General features: G+C 37.2%; 1 protein-coding gene across 5 annotated transcripts in view; it reads left to right on the top strand.

Moving 5' to 3' along the window:
* The first annotated feature begins 15026 nt into the window (after window positions 1-15026).
* The window catches only part of pspc1 (paraspeckle component 1), a 139098-nt gene continuing 131815 nt past the window's right edge, over window positions 15027-22309 (top strand). For 3 of the 5 annotated variants that reach the window (XM_039743995.1, XM_039743994.1, XM_039743993.1), the window contains exon 1: window positions 15165-15536. In XM_039743995.1, the coding sequence (XP_039599929.1) occupies window positions 15165-15536 (372 nt within the window). Of the gene's footprint in view, window positions 15537-22309 lie in introns of all 5 variants that reach the window. The other 2 variants (XM_039743996.1, XM_039743997.1) reach the window with 1 other exon arrangement.

Below are 22309 nucleotides of genomic sequence, written 5' to 3'. Positions count from 1 at the left end.
GTCACATCACCATTACAGTGATAAAAATGATATGGGACCATACATATCAAATAGAAGGAGCATTCAAAAAGTTTCCACACTTTTTAACTCTATTTATTAAGAATTTCAAAAACAAATTACAAGCACTTTTCTACATGGTCACCTTCCTCTGAGATGCAATTTTCTCAGCGTTGTACCAACTTTTTAGTGCCCAATTACTACTTCACCGTTTTCAACAAAAATATAAAGTTGCAAAAACTTTTTGAACATCCCTCGTATATGTTGAAATCTGAGAAAAAAAATTCTGATATGATAAAAAGAGGGACTTTTGATGTGCTTGAATAGTGAGACAAAACTATTCTCTTCAATCAGTGATACACAAGCTGGCCAACCCAGGTTACAGTGGGTTTATTACACCATTCAACGCTGGTCTTGTTTGAAGTCAAAAAGGTGTCTTGATTGCCTAAACTAGTTATTCCTTTGGTGTGTATTGGACAGGTTGGAGTTGGAGTGTTATGGGGTTTGCATTCCACTACTTTGTGATGCTTCTAACTATTCCATTTCATTAACTATTCCATTTTTATTAAGAAGAGATCCAGGCAGGGCAATTCACATGTCTTTCTACTTTTTAACTAATCACTTGAAATGCTGAACTGGACCCATGTTTTGTATCAAGCCTGTAAGAGGTTAACCTCTCCCTTTCCTGCAGTCTCAAACCCTATTGAATTCTCAATTGCCCATCTCCATTCATTAAGTTAAATTGTTTGTGTTACCCTTACATTCAAGATATGTAGATCTTCCTAAAGCCAATCAGTATGTAAGATATGCATTCTAGTTACCCTGGGATGCATCCTCAGTGATGTTCCTGAGGTCATGGGGTGTTTTGGGTCTTTGAGCATCAGACACCCTCAAGCAGGTGACCCAGCCAGGGTTGAACGGGCCACCACCTGCGTCCCAGCAGCAACCACCCATGGGTCAGCCCTCTTAATCCAAAGGCACCTGGTGGCTTTCTCTGCGGCTTCACTCATGGATTTAATGGACCTCCTGTTTGCTTCTCCTGTTATGCCCAGTAACTGAGGACTTTGCACAGTGAATTAACCATAATCCTAACCCTAACCCTGCAAAACCTCTACAGCCAACCTCTATGGGCTCACCGAGTGTCTTACAGCCGCTTTCCTGGCACTTCTTCACCAGTTCCTGATGCTTTGCATGTTTTTTTCTAATTTGCCTTTAACATACACTCTTTCCAGGGCATAATAAGTTCCAGCATGATCAGGTGTTTTTTAACCTCAAAGGTGATCATCATGTGTGGCTGGAGTGATGTCATAACAATATGTTGCGGAAACTTCAGCTGTTTGTCCAGGTCAAAAAGCAGCTGCCAGCTGGGAGCCATAGAGCGAAGGCCCATTCTCATTTTTGGTTGTGGGCAGGGTTTCTCTCCAGCTTTCACAAAGGAGATCTTCTTTATGGCATGCTGGTACTTGCTAGAATGGATGGCAGTGGTTACACTCTCAGCAACCACCCTAAGCACCTGGTCATGGCATCAGCGGTAGTGGCCTTCACCAATGGTTTTTCGGCAGCTGCTGAGGAGGTGTTCTAAGGATCCTCTTCCACAGCACAGAGGACATGAACTAATTTCACTCTTGCCCTAGATGTGTAGGTTTACTGGGCTCAGTAGGGCATCGTGGACAGCTTGCACAAGGAACCAGACACGATGAAAGTCGCCACGCATGATATTAGCCCTGGTAATCCTGTGCTACAGTACACTGTCCTAACTCATCCATGCTGCCTTCTGCCTGAGCCCTACTATCCTGCTCACTCGCTCTTCCTCCACGCATGTTTGAACTTCTTCCTAAATAAGGTGGTGTCTCTCCTTGCCAATCTACAAATTTGGGAGGTATCCAATGCCTGCTCTGCCAGCTAATATGCTGCCTGGTAGTGCTTTTTGCCTTAGGTGTAATTCTGCCACCTTCACTGCTTTCTCTCACACTTTTCCTTCAACACTCAGCAGGGAGACTGACCGAAAATGACTGAGGTTCTAGGAATTTTCCTCTTTGGGGATCCACATGTATTCACCATTCAAATAACGCACAAATCTGAAAAGCAATTGGGTCGCTGTCCCAAATGGCTTACCCTTATTTGATATATCCTCTTTAATAAAACCCCTGTGTGCGTCCAGGTGTCCGTGTGTGTGTCTTCTGGTGAAGTGCGCATGCGCAGGCTGTGCCGTGTATCCCGTCGTGCCCCGCCCATGCGCACTGCACCGTGGACTCACACACACTGGAAGCTGGGCACACAGTGAATGGCCTAGCCGCTGCCGCACCTGATAAGTAAATAAAGCACACACACTGGAAGCTGGGCACACAGTGAATGGCCTTGCCACGGCTGCGCAAGATAAGAAATAAAGGACAACATTGCTGGGGAGAGTGCAGATTGGGTAGTCACGGCTGCGCACATAAAATCCGTTGCTGGGGAGACGCCACACATACAATAATCAGCTGCACACCAGCACAGATTAAAATATTTGCTGGGGAACTAAACAGTACTTGCTGGGGAGACGCCACGGGCACGATTATCAGCTGTAAGCCACACATTAAATTAGATGCTGGGGACACTCTGCTCACTGCCCAATGTTGTGACAGAAAAATAAAGTCATATTACGGACAACAAAGCCAGTATTACTGTCAGAGAAAATTACAGGCATTTTACAGAAATACAAACCAGTATTACTGCGAGAGAAAATTAAAGACACACAATACAGTGACGCATATTACAGCCACATACAAGCCAGTATTACTGTAAGAGAAAATATTATGGACGTATCTACTAACAACATGCCACCCAAAAAAAAGGACACTTCAAGTAGGACAAAAGACACAGACAATCAAATTCTATATAAGCAACATCTCCTGGAAGAACGGTCAGCTCAAGTAAACATCAACAAAAGAAAGGCTGAAAGACAAAGAAAAATATGAGCAAATAGATCGATTGAAGAAAAAGAAAATGACCATCAGAAAAATGCTAAAAGAGAAAGACTCAGAAGAGCAAACCTTAGAAATAGTTGGCATTTACTTGCCAGAACCAGCATTCAGTCACTGTCAGTTATATGTTGCATTATCAAGAGTTAGAAGTTTTCCAGATGTTGTTGTCAAGGTTGTAGATGGTCCTGGACAAGGCAAACTGTTGCCAAACTCAGACAGAATATTTACAAGAAATGTTGTCTATAATGAAATTTTATGGAAACATTTCATGAGGTAAAAAAATAGAAAATTTGTCCTAAATATCTTCTTCAGATATTGTGTCTTACAGATTGTTACAAAGTTTTACACTAAGACAATATTAATTATACTTACTGTATTGTCATATACGTTTCTATTTTATTTTTATTTTACTTTAGGCTTCTTGCAGAAACATTTTTGACAAAAAAAAGAAATTAAGACAAGAAACAGAATGAGGTCAAGGTCTCTTGCCATTTAATATAGACTGGTCCTACTAATGTTTATGCACTACTGTTCTAGCGCCCATTATTGTAACAGGCTTAATGTCTAGTGTATATATATATATATATATATATATATAATTCACTAAGCGCAAGCAAGACACTGAGGGCATGCAAGACAGTGAGCCCCACCCGCCAACTCTAAGACCATGGGATACGCTTGACAGAGCCCCGCCCGCCAACTCTAACCCTCCTACCGTGTCATGGGATACGCACAACAGAGCCACGCACGCCACATGTAACCGTCCTCCCAAGTCCAGTGTCACTCTCGAGGCACACAACAACTCACCAAACACAGCCTCAGTCGCTTTCGTCTGTGCAAAAGTCCACATGCACCTCTGAGCCACGTTGATTTTATACCGCACACAAGACAGAGAGCCACAATCGGCAACTCACAGAGCCCTGCCCACTAAGACCATGGGATACGCATGCATTTAGAGTATAAATGGATATAAATAATTGCATGTAAACGATTCGCCAAAATCTGTTGTATGTAAACGATACTGTTTAAAACGTTACTGTTTTTTCATCAGAAAACCCGGTTTCCACATCTACCTGTTTTAGTTTAAATGACACTTTTACCACTCGCAATACAGTGAATGCGACGTCTATCTATATATTTCTATGTTTTCCATAGCCTGCTACAGGAAGGTACTCTCTCAACCATTGGCATTGGTTTCACTCCTTGCTATTTTCGTTATAGTGCGACAGTGGTTTCCTAAGCCTTTGGTATACTAAATTCCTTTCTCACCATTTTCCGTTCCGTTCTGTACTAACCTCTACTCTCTCTTCTATTTCCTTTTCCGGTGTCCTTTTAGTGGTGGCGCATCTACTCAAAGCACCGCGATGTTCAAACATTAATGGATGGATTAAAAGCCAGAAGTCTGTTTGACCATCAACATCAAGTGACTCCGTGAGAACCCTAACTACAAAGAGGACTATTTAATTTATGTTAGGTAGAATGCCCAGAGGGGACTGGGCGGTCCCGTGGCCTAGAACCCCTGTAGATTTTTTTTTTTCTCCAGCCATCTGGAGTTTTTTTTTTTTTTTCTGTCCACCCTGGCCATCGGACCTTACTCCTTTTCTATGTTAACTAATGTTGTCTTATTTTAATTTTTTATTTTGTCTTTTATTTTTCTTTTCTTCATTATGTAAAACACTTTGAGCTACTTTTTGTATTAAAATATGCTATATAAATAAATGTTGTTTTTGTTCCTATTCTTACACCGCCGTAGCTAGTATATATAGAATATATACCTTATTGATGTATTGATGTTGCCCCTAATTGATCGGCCAATCCACGATTTTTCTAGCCTGAGTACCTGTTTATTTTAAACATCTTAGTAGTTCTGGCATCATATTATTTCAAATCATTTTTGTGTGTGTGCTTTTTAATTGTATTTTTATTTGTTACTTGCATTTCTTTCTCTTGCCTCAGACAAACATCATTACATTGTGTAGATCTTTGTTTCCACAAGCTTTTTCCTGTTGTTACATGAGATACTGCATTTGTTCCCAGAAATTAATGTCTGATGCCATGGTATTTAATCGAAAAGGGATGTTGTAATGTCCTTTTGTAAACTGTTTCAAACTTCTGCCACCCAACTAAGGAAGTCTTAACACAGCTTCAACAACAGGTGCATAAGTGCTTTTATAAACCTGACATGCGTGTGTGCATGGGAGACAGCTTAAGGGGTAGTAATTACATGCCAACCTGTTATATAACCCAGGAATTAGCCATTTCAGTTCTGTTTTGGACTTGCATCTGAAAAGATGTCTCTACAAATTGCTGCATGCTGCATTTTGTGTAGTCTTTCAAATTATACAGGGTCACCAAGGTTCTGCCTTTACTCTTTCACTTTGTTGCTTCTACTCTTTATAACCCCTTCCTCTAATTAATCAGTGGTTTCCGGATCTCAGTACATTGCTCCTCTTTGCCTAGACAAAAACATTATAAATGCATCAAGGAATCCTAAGCATCAGTTCACATGTGAAAAGTTCACTCAATCTAAACATGCAAATAGGCTTTATAGTACTCCATTATAAACTGTGTATAATGTGTGTTCACTTTTACTATCTCCGAGATCCTTGACCTCTTGGTGTGCCCAAACAACCCCCCCCCCACTCTGACTTTCTGGTTTATAATTCCCCTCTTACTTTCTATAATCCCATTTTATCTGAAAATCTTATTCTTCTTGACCTCTTCACCCTGTCATTGTCTTTTGTCATCATCTTGTGTTCATATACTTCTAAACTATTATTTGCTGTAAGTTGAAAGACTCCCCAAAGAAATCACCCTAAGGAACTGGCTGTCCTCATTCTATAATATACACAAAGACTTACCTGCATTACTTCTTAAGAATGTTTCCAGTGTGTCCTGTTACTACTCAGTCTGCACCCCACAAGATTTTCACTGCACACATGCTCCGTTTTTGATGTACAGTACATTGAATTTTGTAATGCTGCCTGAACTATATTTTTAAGACATCATATGATAGTTTATTTTAATTTGCAATTGTATTGACATTGACTTTGCCTTTACAAACAAAAACAAAAAAAGATATTGAGGTTTCAGTCTAGTTTAAGGGAGATGAAGCAATGTGTAAGGCGTGCATCTGGGAATTGTTTAATTAAATGTGTATTAGCTATTTTTTTAATTCCTTGAGATGCCTCTTGATCGAATAGCTCATAAAGAATTATATTTACAGACACAAAATGTCTTATCCTATATCAATATGCAATTAAATGAAAACAATGTAAGTGTCAATTGTTGTAAAATGTTTTCTCATGCATGGCAGACATCAGGTAGCACTTAAAAATGTCACAAATTTCTGCATAGAAATATTGTGCATCTGTGGTGTTGAGGACACAGATCAGGCAGCCAAAAGTTCAACTGATTTCAAGTCTGCTGCATCCATCCATTATCCAACCCGCTATATCCTAACTACAGGGTCACAGGGGTTCTGCTGGAGCCAATCCCAGCCAACACAGGGCGCAAGGCAGGAAACAAACCCCAGGTAAGGCGCCAGCCCACTGCAGGGCACACACACACACACTAGGGACAATTTAGAATCGCCAATGCACCTAACCTGCATGTCTTTGAACTGGGAGGAAACCAAAGCACCCGGAGGAAACCCACGCAGACACAGGGAGAACATGCAAACTAAACACAAGGAGGACCCAGGAAGTGAACCCGGGTCTCCTAACTGTGAGGCTGCAGCACTACCTACTGCGCCACCATGCTGCCCAGTCTGCTGCATGTTTTGTTAAATCTTTCATATCAAATGTTATGATAGCTGATGATTAATACATGTGTCCCTGGAGTTTATGAAATTTTATGTAATGTCTAATAATTTTGCATTTGTTTTGAATTACAAAAGATCATATATACTTTAACTTTCCTGATGGTACAAATATGATGAATGGGATCACGTGACATAAATTCAGGTCATAAAAACTAAAATTGAATTAAAAAATAAAAATATTTGTCAAAATATTAAAAATGCTTCAAAAACTCTCTTCAATCTCTTTTTAATGATAACATTGTACTCTGTCACAAAATAACAATGATTAATATGACATTTACGTTCAGAAGGTCTACAGCCAAAATCAGCCTGGCCCCAAACTTGAAGAGTAGGGTTCATGACCTGCACAGGCAAAAAGAAAGCCAGGACTGAAAAAAGGAGAAAGGAACTGTAAAACTCATGGCCAACAATAAAAAACTACATTTATTTTCTATGTTAAAAATTTACTACCAAATATTTTCAAAAGTAGGAATGAAACAAAGGAATCATTATGGTTATTCTTAATGGTTTTACCATAAAGCAAACAAAACCAAATTTGTTACTTAAAGCCAAACTGGAACATCCAAAAGCAGTGTTCATAACCATAAAGTCAAAAAGGTCTCACAATAATAGCAAAGTAAGGCTTTCATATGCTCATATAGGCCTGGGGCAGTCCCACAGCTGAATTGTCTGGGGGCCCCATCCCTTTAGGCTTAAAATTAAAAAAAAAACATAAACAAAACAAGGAACAGAACTGTGAAATACACAATTGTACAATAAGAATTAGCCATCATGCCATCTGAACTAGTGTGGTGCTGAGGTATCACCCGTTGCATGGCTGCACTCAGGTCTGAATTTGGATCCTGAGTTGGTTTGTCATGTGGTGGGTGCGGCAATGCACTGTATCAGTGTGTGCTCCTAAACTCATCCTCCTTACTAAGAAATAGAAATAGTATAATGCAAATAGAAAGGAAACAGAAGACATAATTTACAAAATAATATGTCATAAACAAAGAAGAAAATACATAAAAAGAATAGACACTTGAGTCAGGGATGAAATCCTGAATATTCCATGACGTTGTTCAAGTTTAGCCTTAAAAACTTAGTATCAACCCTTTGCTTTGTTTTCTGGTTTATAACAAATATTCTGGTCTACAATGCTCTCTAACTGCTAAGCAAACTCTGACTAGTGGTAGAGCAGAATGGTTTGGCCAGCTGAAGCACCACTGTTCATACTGGTATTACATGGGATTTAGTACTTATGAAGCTGGTACTGTTCACTGTAGTGTTAGTTCTTTTGATTAATTTGTCATATTAAGTGCAACTACTTCACATCTTCATCAAAGATTCAGTTATCACGTTTTTTCTTACATATTTTTGTAGCAGTAGTCATATTCAATGACAATGACAATACAATTCAATTACATGCTTTTAAACATTACTTTATAATATTATGTAGCCCAAAAGCTAGACAGGAAATGACGATTAATGTGATATAAAAATAGCATTCATTAATGTCCTATATGTTAATTGTAAATTGTGGAGGGTCTGTGACAAAGCTTAGGTCTAGAACTTTGCCAATAAATGAAAGTGTCAGAGAAATATTGAATCAATATAATGTGCAGATAATACAGAGTAAAGTTGATCTTGGTGTAATGTAAATAATATTTTTATAAAGTGATGCTTATATAATTCTCCTGTCCTTTCATTTATCTCTGGATAGGTGTCTTTTCTTTTTTTTTCACTTATGTGATTATACATACATGTACTGTAACTCACCTGGCGTTTGACTAACTTTAATTATCGATCTGTTTTGCTGTAAGGAGCAGCTATCGGATGAGTAAAAGAGGAAAATATACAAAATACACAACCTGAAGTAACCTTTCTAAAGGTAAATGTGAAACAGTAAACTAATCCATAATTGATGTTGTATAGAATGCTTCTGTGTTTCTGAAAATTTGCCAATGCTTTTCAGTGTAAGATTTTACAATTTCAAAACTTTGTACAAATCTTCCTGTAGAATAAGTGTGACAAATTTAAACAAAATCAGTCTGCTGGGAGCAGAGTTGTTTCATGTGGACAGACAAACAGCGGTGAATGCAATAGGTCAATTTCCCATTATATGTAAAAGCAGCTAAAAATCTTTTTGGTCTAAAGTGCTAACATTTAAACTATAACATCAGTTTCCCTTCCCTGATTCTCATTGTGTCACGCTCATAATCTGACTGAAGCAAAACTACATCTTTACAGAAAGCATTTTAAAATGGGTTTACAAAGAAAACACAATGTAAAATAGAGAGAGAGAGAAGTTAGGAGCACATACTGATACAGCGCATTGTCGCACCCACCACATGACAAACTTAGGATGCCAGATTAGGACCTGTGTGCAGCCATGCAACGGGTGACACCTCAGCACCACACTAGTTCAGATGGAGTGGAACCAGTATGAGGTTTTTTGTGGTGGCTGGAGTGCCTATTCTGCCACCAACCCCCAGGGTATTTCCCTGCAGGTTGGAGGGCCTACATGCAGGGCTAACGTAAAATATATATTCCTTTATTAATACTATTGATATTAGTATCAATATTAATTTATTGATACTAATATCCAGATATCACTTACATTATCTTAATGCATACATAAATATGCTTACCATAAATAATAACTTTAAACATCAATAATTTATGCTCAAAGAAGTTAAAGAATAGAAAGCTCATAGTGTAAGCTCTAAGCAAAATGAGCAACATTGCTTTGCTGTCACTACAATAATGAAAGCTATTCAGTATCACCCCAAAGCAAGCAACTTTACCAAATGAAATCTCTGACAAATATATATTTATGATCTTGTTATTTTATGTATTGTTGAATTTAGGAAACCAAATAGAAGAACACTGTATGTCAAATATTTTATAGAAAAGGAGACCATTAAAATTTTTACAAATACAAAGAGAGTATCCCCTCTGTGATATTCATTTGGACAATTCTTTATGTAAGAACATTTTTATTTTCTTCCAAGAATGCAGTTCTGCCTTATGTCCCCCAATCTCCTCAAGGAAGCCATTCACTATTTAAATGAAAGAATTATGTTAGATCAAATCTGTGGATGGCTTTGATAATATTAATGACCTGAATTTCAAAGTCCATGTAATCTCCTCTGTTCAATTCCCGTACTATGTCGAAGCAGTACATGCCCTTTAGTCCAGTGATGCACTTGGATTCTGCTATTTACACAGCTCCTAGAGATGCTATGCTTTTTATAGTGTGGTAACTAGAATTGCACAAAGTACTCAAAAAATTGTTTCGCTAGCTTGTTATAGAGTTTAAGAGCATAATTTCTGTGTTTTGTAGCTTTTACAAAAGAGTTGTTTTATTTACCGTTTTCTTTGTCAGCATATTCCCTAAAAGCTTAGAATGTATAACCACAAGGGGGCGCCATAGACACAGAAATACCCAACACAACTTCAAGTCCAAATAAAGAATTATTATTTGTCTAAATATATTCCTCATACAAGCACCAATAAAAATAAACCATTCACAATCCTCCTTCCTCCTCCAAAATAGTCTTGTCCACTACCTCCTGACTCTGACTCAATTAAAGTGAGGCAGCAGGCTTTCTTTTAAACTAGTGTGGTAGAAATCTTAATTAAAGAAACTTAACCTCAAACAGGACAAATCTGATGAGAACCTTTCAGTCAGTAATCAGGCAGTACAAAAGCTTGTCCATCAGTGTCATTTATTGCTCTTCAGCTAATGCTTGAACAGGGAGCATTCTTCTACAACATGATCAGAATGGTCAAAAAACAAAGAGTAGAAGTCACCTGAATTTATATACAGTGTCATTTAATGCATACATTTACTCTGGTTGGTTTGTTCATTTACATATTAGATAACTTATAAAATGCAAGTCTGGTTTTAATTATACTTATTCTTCTTATATCTTTAGGTTTAGCTATTATCCTTGAAATTTACGTGTATGTAACAACTGTGCAATCCTATTGAATACAGGATATCTGATCTCTTAGTCATCTTTAAGTATATTTTGTGTATTATGTTTTTGTCTGTGTTGTTCACTTGACCTTTATCTGGTTTCCTAATATGCCTGAACAAGTTTCTAACATTTATTAACCCTTTATGCTATTTCTTTAAGAAGAGTGCTTTGTTACCCTAAAATTATTCTCTCACACTACACAGTCTCCTGTCCAGGTCTTCCAGAGCATTTCCATGTCGTGTGGAAACCATGGCAGTCCTCTCCTCAGCAGTGCCCTCTGGTGGCTCTTAAAGACAGGGCTGCACTTTAAGACTCCAGCTCCTATGCCAGTCTGCAGGTGTTGATTGGGTTTAGTCATGAGAAACACCATCATCGGTCATGTGCGGGAGTAAACTGCTCCTGGTACCTGTTCACCCAGTCCATCAATTATGGCTTCCTAAATGAATCTTTCCTTTATTCCAGCCATATGTTACATTAACATTTACCCACAAATCCTTTGCTTCCAGTAGTTCATATTTTGACCATCTTGCATTTATAATATACCCATCTCATCAATGTACACAAAACAACTATTTACAAATGTGTATCCATTTTTAAAGACTGTCAAGGTTGTTCTGAATTATTTTGTTCAGTGGAGCATTTATGTATTCTGATTTTGTTGCTATTAAAATCAGAACAAGAAGAGGTTTTAGTGTAGATCTCTGAGGGCTGCAAATTATTACTGAACCAGACTTTCTGATTGAGTTTCATTCAGTTACTACAAAGGCTTTTAGCCTCAGGATTAATTTTATTGGTAAAGTGGTGTTAACAGTGTTACTTAGAAAGCATAAGTAAATTATCAACTGGTTGGTCTTTATTTTGAACATTGTACCATTCATACAATGCACCACGGTATAAAAGCATGAAGATGCTTTATAGCTAAACAAGGTTGTAATAGTTTTTAAGATATGTATGTTGATCAGCAAAGTAAAAGAAACATGTGATAAAAACACTAGATACAGTATATACCATTAGGAGCTTAAAATAACTACTGTATTTACCTGGCAAATTAAAATACAAAATAAGGCAAAAAATGAAACAGAGCTGCAACATAAACCTATAAAAATGAACACATGGCAAGTGCAATAAGTAGTAGAAATAGAAAAAATTATATATGTTGGGCAGAGCTTTGAAACTTACCAGTCCAAATTAGTCCAATGTATAATGTGATAGTTATAGTGCTACTCCAGTAAATTGGAGACTGTTGAAAATAGAAAAAAAGGGCGAAGGTTGGTGTTTGGTGTGGTGTAACTGAATGTTAGGACAAAGCCTTATTGTGTCATATGAATTGCTTTAGTCTAGAACTCCTCATTCCTGCTCAAAAATCAGATGGATTAGCTTTGCATGAACTTTCCTTAGTTTTAATAACTATTTTTGAGTATGGTTAACATTATTTTGCAGTACACCATACTGATGTAAGACTTATTTGTCATGGGTTCAGGGTCAGTAACAACGGGTTATCTGTTTTTGTCTATCTTGATGTGGATTGGAGTCACAGTTTCAAGCTTGCAGTCATTAAATACTACTCCTAATATGCCTACTAAAGATGTGTTCGTATCAACTCTTTCATATATTTCATCACTCTGCCTCATTTGTTTGAAAATCCATAAACAGATAAGTAAACTGTTTGAAACCACAATATTGTTTAATTCTTTTCCCACATTACTGGCCTTAATTTGCACCCATCCCTACTTTTTTGGAATGTGTTGCAGGCCTGAAATACAGGAATGGATGTATATTAACAAATGAAATTAAGTTGACCAGACAAAACATGAAATATCTTTAATTTCATAAAGTCTGCAATGAAATAAAAGTCTAAATTAATTTAAAAATTGTTTTTTTTATTTGCATTTTCCATTTCCATTTCAGGTGACTACCTGTTGAAGCTCATCGAGAGAATGCCAAGAGTGTGCAAAGCAGTAATCAGAGCAAAGGGTGGCTATTTTGAAGAAACTAGAATATAAAACATATTTTCAGTTATTTCACCTTTTTTTGTTAAGTACATAACTCCACATGTGTTCATTCATAGTTTTGATGCCTTCAGTGAGAATCTACCAATGTAAATGGTCATGAAAATAAAGAAAACACATTGAATGAGGAGGTGTGTCCAAACTTTTGGCCTGTACTGAATATAGTTTCATTCTCAGTTTACCTTGTGATATATTTTGACAGTTTAATTCATTGCCACATTATGCTGTGATTTAGCATGTGAACAGTTCTCTCAGGTTTGTTTCTGTACACTTCTGATTCAAAAACTGCTTTAGATATATAAATCTTCTGAATAAATAAATAAATAAGGTGCAACAAATGTTGATATTGTACTTAAAGTTCAGTTCAGTTTATTTTTGTATTGTGATCATATAAAGTTAAACAGTAAAACAAAAAAATAATGAAGACGTCAATTTTCTATTATGTCATCTAAGTGCATTGGTCAATGACAATATAAACCATCCCATAAAACAGCTTAAAATATTCTTCTCAAAGTTATTTTTATTGCTTTAAACGAATAAAACAAAATATGTAACATTAAACATTACAACAGTAAATGCACAAAGTGCATATGTTTAGCTTTTATATTGATTAATACTTACAACATAACTTTCATTTCCTTCTGTAGTAACCCAAAACCTATATTACAAGGGGCGATCAAATATAAACAGGAATTTATGAGCTACACTTTATTTGTTGAATACAATTAAACGACTTTTTCTATGTAGTCTCCGGCCACTGCAATACCCTTGTTCCAGTGTTCAGGAATCTTCTTAATCCCAGAAGAGTAGAAGTCTTTTGACTGCATGTTGACTCATTCTTGCACAGCATCAATAACCTCCTCATTCGACTTGAATTTCTTCCCTCCTAAAAATTCCTTAAGTGGACCAAAGAGTCCCTCTCTGAATGATTTGCACCAATCATACGCCCTAGCCACAGGTGGGCAAAGTCAGTCCTGGAGGGCCGCAGTGGCTGCAGGTTTTTGTTCCAACCCAGTTGCTTAATTAAAAACCAATCATTGTCAATTATTTAATTTCATGGCTTTCTAGTGCTTTAACTCTGCCATGTCAAGTCATTCTCATATCCTAGATTTTTTTTCCTTTCTAAGGATATCATCCAAATGATCTGAAGTCTAAAGCAGACATGTTTTTCTCAGTGCTTCACTTTTTTCTCTTCACTTTCCTTCCAAGTATTTAATTAAACCCAATAGTGCATGATAAATACACACAGATGTAAATGGAAACGAGCTAAATGGAGAAATGCTGGTTTCTTCTTCATTTGCACCTTATTGCTAATAAGGAGTAGTTAAAAACCAAGACTACAACTGTTTAAGACTAAAATAAGCAATAAGGGTTCAAAATCTTAACGAGTGAGACAACTAAAGTGAAGCAGAAGTGTTACTTGAGCAATAAGTGCTTCTGATTAAGCAATTAGGTTGGAACAAAAACCTGCAGCCACTGTGGCCCTCCAAGACTAAATCTGCCCACCTCTGATTGAGACTCAGACTCATCCTCAAACTGATTTCTGAGTCTCTAATAAATCTGAGATGTAATGACTTCTTCATTTGTCAAAAATGTAATAATAATTTGCTGCACACCACTAGTGTACTTTCTGCTCTGACGCGTTAATACAACTGACAGGAAAGGGAAAGGAGCAGTTAGCACTACTAACAATAAGTTCAAACATGCACTGGTTTGTCCAATGAGTCAGGTCTACCTTGCACTCTTTATAAGAACAGAAAGTGAAAATTCCGGTTTATAATTGAACACCCCTCATACAAGACAAAAGGCTTATTTTTAGAATCTAAAATTTACACCAAAATAAATTAAGATCAACATTTGTATTAAGATATTTTGCATAACTTAAAGTATTACATTGCATAACAGTTATATTTTTTAAATTAATACATTAAATCATGTATGCCTGTAAATTCAACGTTAAGTTTTAGTTATATTGGCAATAAAACTTTAATCAGCCAAATGTGCAGTATCATCTCGTTACCAATTGATTCGTTTACCAATGTTGAAAAAAAGGCCAAGGTTTAAGTTGGGTTAGTCTTGAGTTTCATGTATGAAACTTATTTTGGAATTACCACCGTAACACATTAATCGTGCAGAATTAGTGCCATGCAATTCCCTCATAAACCACTGTACTGTACCTGAAGACGCCATATATAAACGAAACAAGTCACATGACCTTAGACCGCGCTGCCTCGAAAGCACCACCAATATGCCATCGGAGGAGGGGCCTTCACGTCACACTTGCTGCAGTAAAGCGCTGTTTTGAGGTAGCCATCTTGAGAAGTGAGCAGAAGCTTTTACAAAATCCTTTCGTTGTGAAAGTTACGGGAATTCCTACCGTATCGCGTTTTCTTTATTTGTTCTTATAATGGCAAATCGAAATTTGAAGCAGGTTAAAATTCAAAATAATTCAGGCCCATCTAATATGAAAGGTTCAAAGCGTGAGTTCGAGACGTCCGAGCAAGCAAAGCTGCAGGATCAGGACCTGGCTCATCCAAACATGGAGGAAATAATGGCGACTGGCGGTGAAACCGGCGATAGGGAATGTATCGGTCTTACTTTGGATTTAAAAAATTTCAGGAAGCCCGGTGAGAAGACCTTTACTCAACGCTGTCGTTTGTTTGTGGGTAATTTGCCCACCGATATAACAGAAGACGATTTCAAGAAGCTGTTTGCCAAATACGGAGAAGCAAACGAGGTGTTTATCAACAGAGATCGTGGATTCGGCTTCATAAGACTGGTGAGCGCATTGCATCATGAATTATATACATTACATGTACTTCTTAGGCTGACAATTTTACTAAAGGCAACTCATGACATGTGAGGTACTATTGCTTACGTTTCTTCCACGACCCAGCAGGTGAAATGGCTTTCTAACGCAGTCTCAGTAGCCGAATTTGAACCCACAACCTCAGGGTTTGAAGGTCAAGTCGTAACTCCTACACCACACTTGTACTCATTAAAGAGCAGATACACTTTCCCTCCTTTCGTTATCAAAACCCAATTAGTTCCTGTCAGTTATAAAATGATGTTTATACAATGACCATAATTCTAATCTAATACTTATATCAGAGTAGTAGTTAACTAAAATACATATCGATAATCTACAGATTGCGGTCGAATTTTCATGTTTTTTTTTAAGGTTTTCTGTAATCGGTCATTTTCATATTTTTCCAGTGATTCATATTCTAGGTGAATATATTACTGTTTAGTTTTTCTTCAATATGAGTAGGCGTTTTATTTACTAAGAAATTGTGTTCTTATTTTATGATTTCCTCATATTTGTCTCCTACGTTAAATACCTTGCAATTTTTTAGCATTAGCTAATTAACATGTCTTTCATGGAATCGACATTTCTGATAATCAGATATTTTAAGACGCTCCATGTAACTATAATTGTATACAATGCTGGGTCGCCGGTAGCCAGTATCTGTGAGAGCATCTTTAATTAACTGCAGGAAAGCTGACTGTAGCCAGTTACCCAGTCGGTCACAATACTCTCTGGTGTATGGGTTCGCGTTTTTGGCTGACCATGGGAAAGACTATTATGTTTGCTTGGTGATTGTGTAATACTTTGTTAAGCCAGTCCAAATGTGTCTAACTCGGCCATAGCTAGAGGTATCTTGTTACAGTGCAGCCTCATGTTCAAATTTCAGTGTTTCAACTTTCTGGTATACGAAGGTATAGAGAGAGTGTTGGAATTCTCCAAAAATACACTTTCGAGATTTTGATGAATCTCGACGTTTTAAACCTCCCGGAGTCTAAAGTTTTGGAATTGTGTGTGTAAACACGATAACTTGAGTACGTTCAGTTAGGTTAACCACATTTTGCATACAGATATTTGGTACAAAACATGGATTTCTGTCAGCTTTACTAACCACTTTTGCCTTTTATTCATGCAGCTGCAGAGTCTGATTTATTCAACTTTAATGTTATAATAACTAGGGGGCTTCACCCCAAGCTCGATTCGCTCGCCAACCCTCCCTTGTTTGGTTTTCCTGATACACACTTTTAAGATTTTTTTCTTTCTTTGAATTGTTGCTATTACATTAGTTTCACTTTTTATTTCAGAACTTCTGTAAAAACAATATTTGGAATCTTTCACGTTCCAATATGCTGAATCTTTTAAATGAGGTCAGTGAGATGTGTTTAATGACTTTGTACCATAAATCAGGATAGGTTTCTCTGTTTGGAATTTCAGCACAGACAAAGCGATGTACATCATCAGGAGTTAATCATTTTTATTGCGAAGTAACCAATAAATGCATGTAAGCTAAACCCCATTTTTGAAATTCTCTGACTTAAACTTCAAAGCCTTACAATATTTGCATACGTCCGACATATCACCAGTGTCCATATATTCAATCTCTAGTCGCCTTTTTATTTCTCCAAGTAATAATTTCTCTTTGTGCTACTGCAATGTTTATTTTCTTTTTTTGACACACTTGTTTTTTTTTCTACTTTCATATTCTGTGTCTTGCTCTGCATGTGTTTCATGCCTACTTTTTTTTAGTTTTTTTGAATTCCAGTTTTCATTATCTCTAACCTGCTCTGCATGCATTTGGCCCCCTTGTTTTTTAACCTCTTTATGACGTTTTACTTTGTTTTTTACTCTCTTTTATTTCTGATCTCTCTTTGTCCTGCTTTTTTCAGTGACACCTGGTCCGTGGTGATTATTTTCCCTTTTTCGAGTAATTTTCGTTTGTTTGTGCTACTGTGATCTTTACTTTCTTTTTTTTATACTTTTTAATTTCCCTACTTTAATATTCTTTATCTTTCTCCATATGTGTATTGCAACAAATTTTTTTTTTTTGAGCCTTTCGAATTTCTCTGCGTTCATAATCTCTAACCTGCTCTGCATGTGTATAGTGCCAACGTTTGTGAACGTCTTTATGAAGTTCTACTTTGTCTTTTACTCTGTCTTTTAATTCAGAGCCTGATTGGATGTGCTTTGTTTCAATTCCACTTGTTACGGGCTGATAATTACTTTCCTCATTTTCTGAATTTGCACCTAGATTATTTTTTCTTTTTTGCTCTTTTTTTTTCTCTCCGATGCTTTTGAGTTTCTTTTTCTCCGTGCTGCTTTCTTCTTTGCTTGATGTTTCACTTATAACGTATTGTCCTTATACGCTTTATATGCGCTGAGACCCTGGATCCGTGTGTGCTCAAATCCTTCACACGACAGAATGTTTTGCTGCCCTTTGTCTTATTTGATATTAATTGTAAGTAGGGCGTGTCTTGCAAGAATCTGATGTTTGACGTCATCGCAAGATGGTCCTGGGTCAATCTTATGGCACAATGTCTCATGTTTAAGGTCCCCGCGAGACACTCCTTGGCCATTCTCTTTCTCCTTACAGGTCTTTTAAGCGTCTTCCGTGATGTTAACGTGAAGATCACGTCTTGACGCCCAAGTGTTTCTCTCCAGGATTTTTTTTTATAATTGAGAGATTATTCAATATATTTTTAATTTGATTTGTTGTAAATGGTACATTTAAAAAGTAGTTTACTTCTCAGATATCCATTCCCATATCTGAGTATACGAGAAAGTATAAAGTTTTTTTTTTTTTTTTTTGTTTTTTGTTAGTCAGGAGGGTTCAGATTCTCTCAGCCAAAATGGTTTTAGTCCAATACTGAGACATGTTATGTTAATAATGTCAAGCAATTATCATGTCTGGACACAAAGTTTAACTTTTACCTTGGCTGTAAAAAAAGTTTGGTGGTTTCTCACACTGTTTTGCCATTTTCATTCCCAGCGCTCATTAAAGTTTTCTTCCATCTTTATAAGGGGGAGGGGATTCATTGTTCATTACTGTACGCTACTTAGCAACAGTTAAAAAAAAAAAAAGTATTTCATACTGTTGTACTGCCACAGAGTGCCAACGTATTCTTTGCTTTTTTTGTCACTCTGTGGGTAGTTATCTATTCTTAAAAGAACTGTTTTCTGTTAATACACTAAATCCCCAGGCAGTTGCAACTTGTCAATACTGTTGCATAACCCTCCATTCAAAGTCACTCTCCCCAGCAAGCGCTTAGAACTACTTGAAATGGTGGGGTGATCTTTCCTTCTGTTGCAACCATGTGGCCAGTGACAGAGGTACATCAGTATGGTTTTTGAGCTTTTCACTGTCAGATGGCACAACAGAGTTGCTGAGTGCTGTGCTGGGATGTGATGCAACGGAGATGTTAAGTACAGCACTTGTGTGGTTCTCTGTCCATTATATGTGCCTCCACATTATTTCTTGGTTGTTTTCCTTCAAACTGATGCTGCAAATGGAGGTTCAGGTGCAAATCAGAGCATTGAGATTTCCCCCTTCTCAGCTGCTCTGTAAAACCCATACCATTTCACCAGTCCTTTGTCTGCATAGTTTTACCGCCAGCCCTACCTTACACTGCCACTCGCTCTGCCACATTCTTCCCCCAGAACCCTAAATGCAAAACTCCACTGGCAACTGTGTATCCAGGCTAGTGGAGCCACAGAGGTAGCAGTATTTCTTTTGCTGTCCTTCCTGTATTCATGCTTTAAATGAGAATAGAGTTCCTGGATGTCACCGTCTATACAAGGGGTCTCCGACCTAAGAGAGAGCTACTTTTACAAAATGAAAATGGTCGAGAGCTACTCATGTTTTCTAGCATTTATTCTCATAACTTATTTCAACCCAAACAAACTGAATAAGCTTGTTTTGGCTGAACATTTTCAAAATGTTGGTGTCCACAACTCACATTTTGCATTAAAACATCACAAAAATATTTAGTTCACCTGCAAGTGTATTTTGTATGTCTGTAAGCATTTTCTAGTGTATCTCACACTGTTGAATTAAAACATGAAAGCTGTAAAAACAAAACAATGCAATTACAAATACACATATATTACTTATTCATTTGTCATTTTGCTACATGGCACTGTTTCACTTCACAAGAGTATTCACATGTCCAGTTGCATGTGTGTTAGTCAAATGACTGGCACTGCATGGGGTCAACTCGGGTTCACTATTTTGGAGTCATTTAAATGTTTTTGTTCTGAACTTTGATTTCATGACATTCATGTCAGAAAAGGCAGACTCACAGAGGTATGTAGACCCTAACAAAGCAGACATTTTCAGAGCTGCTTGGTGAAGATCCTTGTAGTTATCTGGCTCTACTAAGCTCCAGGAATGCTGAGAATGCTTTTGAGACTTTAACTGCACAGTATTTTGAAGGTTTACTAATATAAATTACAGTGATACCTTGGTATACGCCCGCTTTGGAATAAGTCCAACTTGGTATACGTAAGTTTGGACATGAAAAAGTTTGCTTGGTATATGGCCTTTGTTTGGAATACGACTCGCGTGCTACCCTTGTTTACCTCTCTCGAGACAAAGCCACGACTGCCCATGAGCATCAGTACGGCAGTTGCTAGCACCCAGTGAACAACCCACATGCTACCTGTTGTATATGATTGTTCAATGATGCTTTTGTCCATTGCTTTATGTTCTAGTGTTGATTGCTATGGTCTGCGTCTTTTGAGATGTATGACTGTCGTAGGGAGGGGTGTGGTTTAGAAGGCACGCTGTATGGAGAGTTGGTTAAACATGGTTCAAAATAAACAGCATTCAAAACACTATTCTGAGTGTATGGCCACTTTAGTCTAGAGAACACTACACTACCCTTGTTTACCTCTCTCGAGACAAAGCCACAACTGCCCACGAGCGTCAGTACGGCAGTTGCTTGCATTCAGTGAACAACCTGCGCTATAACTCTCTGTGAATTTTCATATGATTTTGTGTTTTTTCGCGTAAATTTGAATTGATTGTTGAAAAGTATGAAGGTGGCTGGCATGTGTATCCAGGACATGGCTGCTGCATACCGTGTGCCGAGAATGACGGTATCTACGATTGTGAAAAACAAAGATGTTATTAAAAAGTAAAGTGAGTCTAATTTTCATTTATTTCATCTAATTGCTTTTGTATTTATGTATTTTAGTATTAAGCAGTGTTTAAATTATTTTATACAACCCCATCAATGTATAATATGGCAATAACAATAGGATTTTTTTCATGGGAACGGATTAATCATTTTCCCATTTATTTCTTATGGAAAAAAAGTTCATTTGGTATACGTCCTGTTTGGTATAAGTCAAAGGGTCTGGAACGGATTAAGAACGTATACCGAGGTACCATTGTATATAAAATCCAATGTCTCTCTGTCTGTGTGTCTGTCCACTTTTCACAAGAGAAATACTTAACGGATTTGGATTGGGTTTTTTCTATAATTCGGTTTGAACATTCTGGTTGATTTTGCGACTTCTCTCATTTCGCTATGTATCATAGTTCGCTTGCGGTACTGATTTATTTGCGTGAATCAGAGAAACACGCAGTGCTTGGTTCTCCTCACTCACTCGCCAGCTTTGGTGCGTGTTCCTTAACTCCACTTAGTTAGCGAACAAGAAAACAATTGAATTCAACTTTGATATTTAAAATAAAGTGTTACTTAGGTCTTGATGAGTTTGAGTCCGGATATTCTCTTAAATGTATGCCACATTTAAAGGATAGATTGCAATTCAGATTGTGGATCGTGATTTTGTGTTCAAAGGACCATGATATAATTTTTTTGAAAGAACGCTCACCCCTAATTTGACTTATCAAATTTTCAAATTTATTTAGGATCCATTAACCCTGTGGTGAGCTGCTTGGAAAGGGGTTGCAAGCCACTGGTAGCTCGCGAGTGACTTGGTGACCACTGGTCTATACTCTCCATTGACTCTTCGGAGTATACCAAGTCAAATACTGGGTTGAAATAGATGCCATTCTTTTCAAATGATACTTTATTTCAATTCCTTATTTTATTGTCATGTGTACAAGTACCATGTTCAATGAAATGCTTGCTTGCATGTGCCCCCACAAACAGTGAACATAGACCAAAAAAATTAATATAAATAAGTAAAAAATAAACCAGAGGCCTAAGAATAAGTAGAGACAGTGGCAGAAGTATATGTGCAGATAGCAGTGGAGGTGACACAAGATTACTGATTGTTCATGAGTCTGATTGCAGTTGGGTAGAAATGTCAGATGTCCACGTCCAGCTGCTGTTGCAGTATAGGGTTTTATATTAATCAAAGCAAAACATTGAAAACCTCAAGAATTAAGTTAGTTAACAATGCCTTTTTTATTTCATGTTACAAACACAAGTCACGTACAATAAATACAAGCCAGACAGTTTAATAGGCATTATGGAGGCAATCTTTAGATGAAGCAGTGAAATACAGTTGCAGCAGGATTATGTTTGGGGGAAAAAAACAAGCATTGCAGTACACTGTAAATCAAAAATCTCATTAAAAATGCCACCAAAGACTTGATATTGTACATTTGTAGTTTTTGAACAGCCCAAGGAACCCACGATGCAAACACTAAACTACAAGTAATTCAAATTTCTTGAACAAGTCAACTTAATGTGTTATAAAAAGTTGACAGCCCTTGCTGAAAGTATGTATTGGATTAGATAACCTTTATTAATCCCATGGGGAAATACAGATGCATA

This window comes from Polypterus senegalus, chromosome 2 (genome assembly GCF_016835505.1).
Source record: "Polypterus senegalus isolate Bchr_013 chromosome 2, ASM1683550v1, whole genome shotgun sequence".
Lineage (NCBI taxonomy): Eukaryota > Metazoa > Chordata > Cladistia > Polypteriformes > Polypteridae > Polypterus > Polypterus senegalus.
This window is presented reverse-complemented; position numbering and strand designations above follow the sequence as displayed.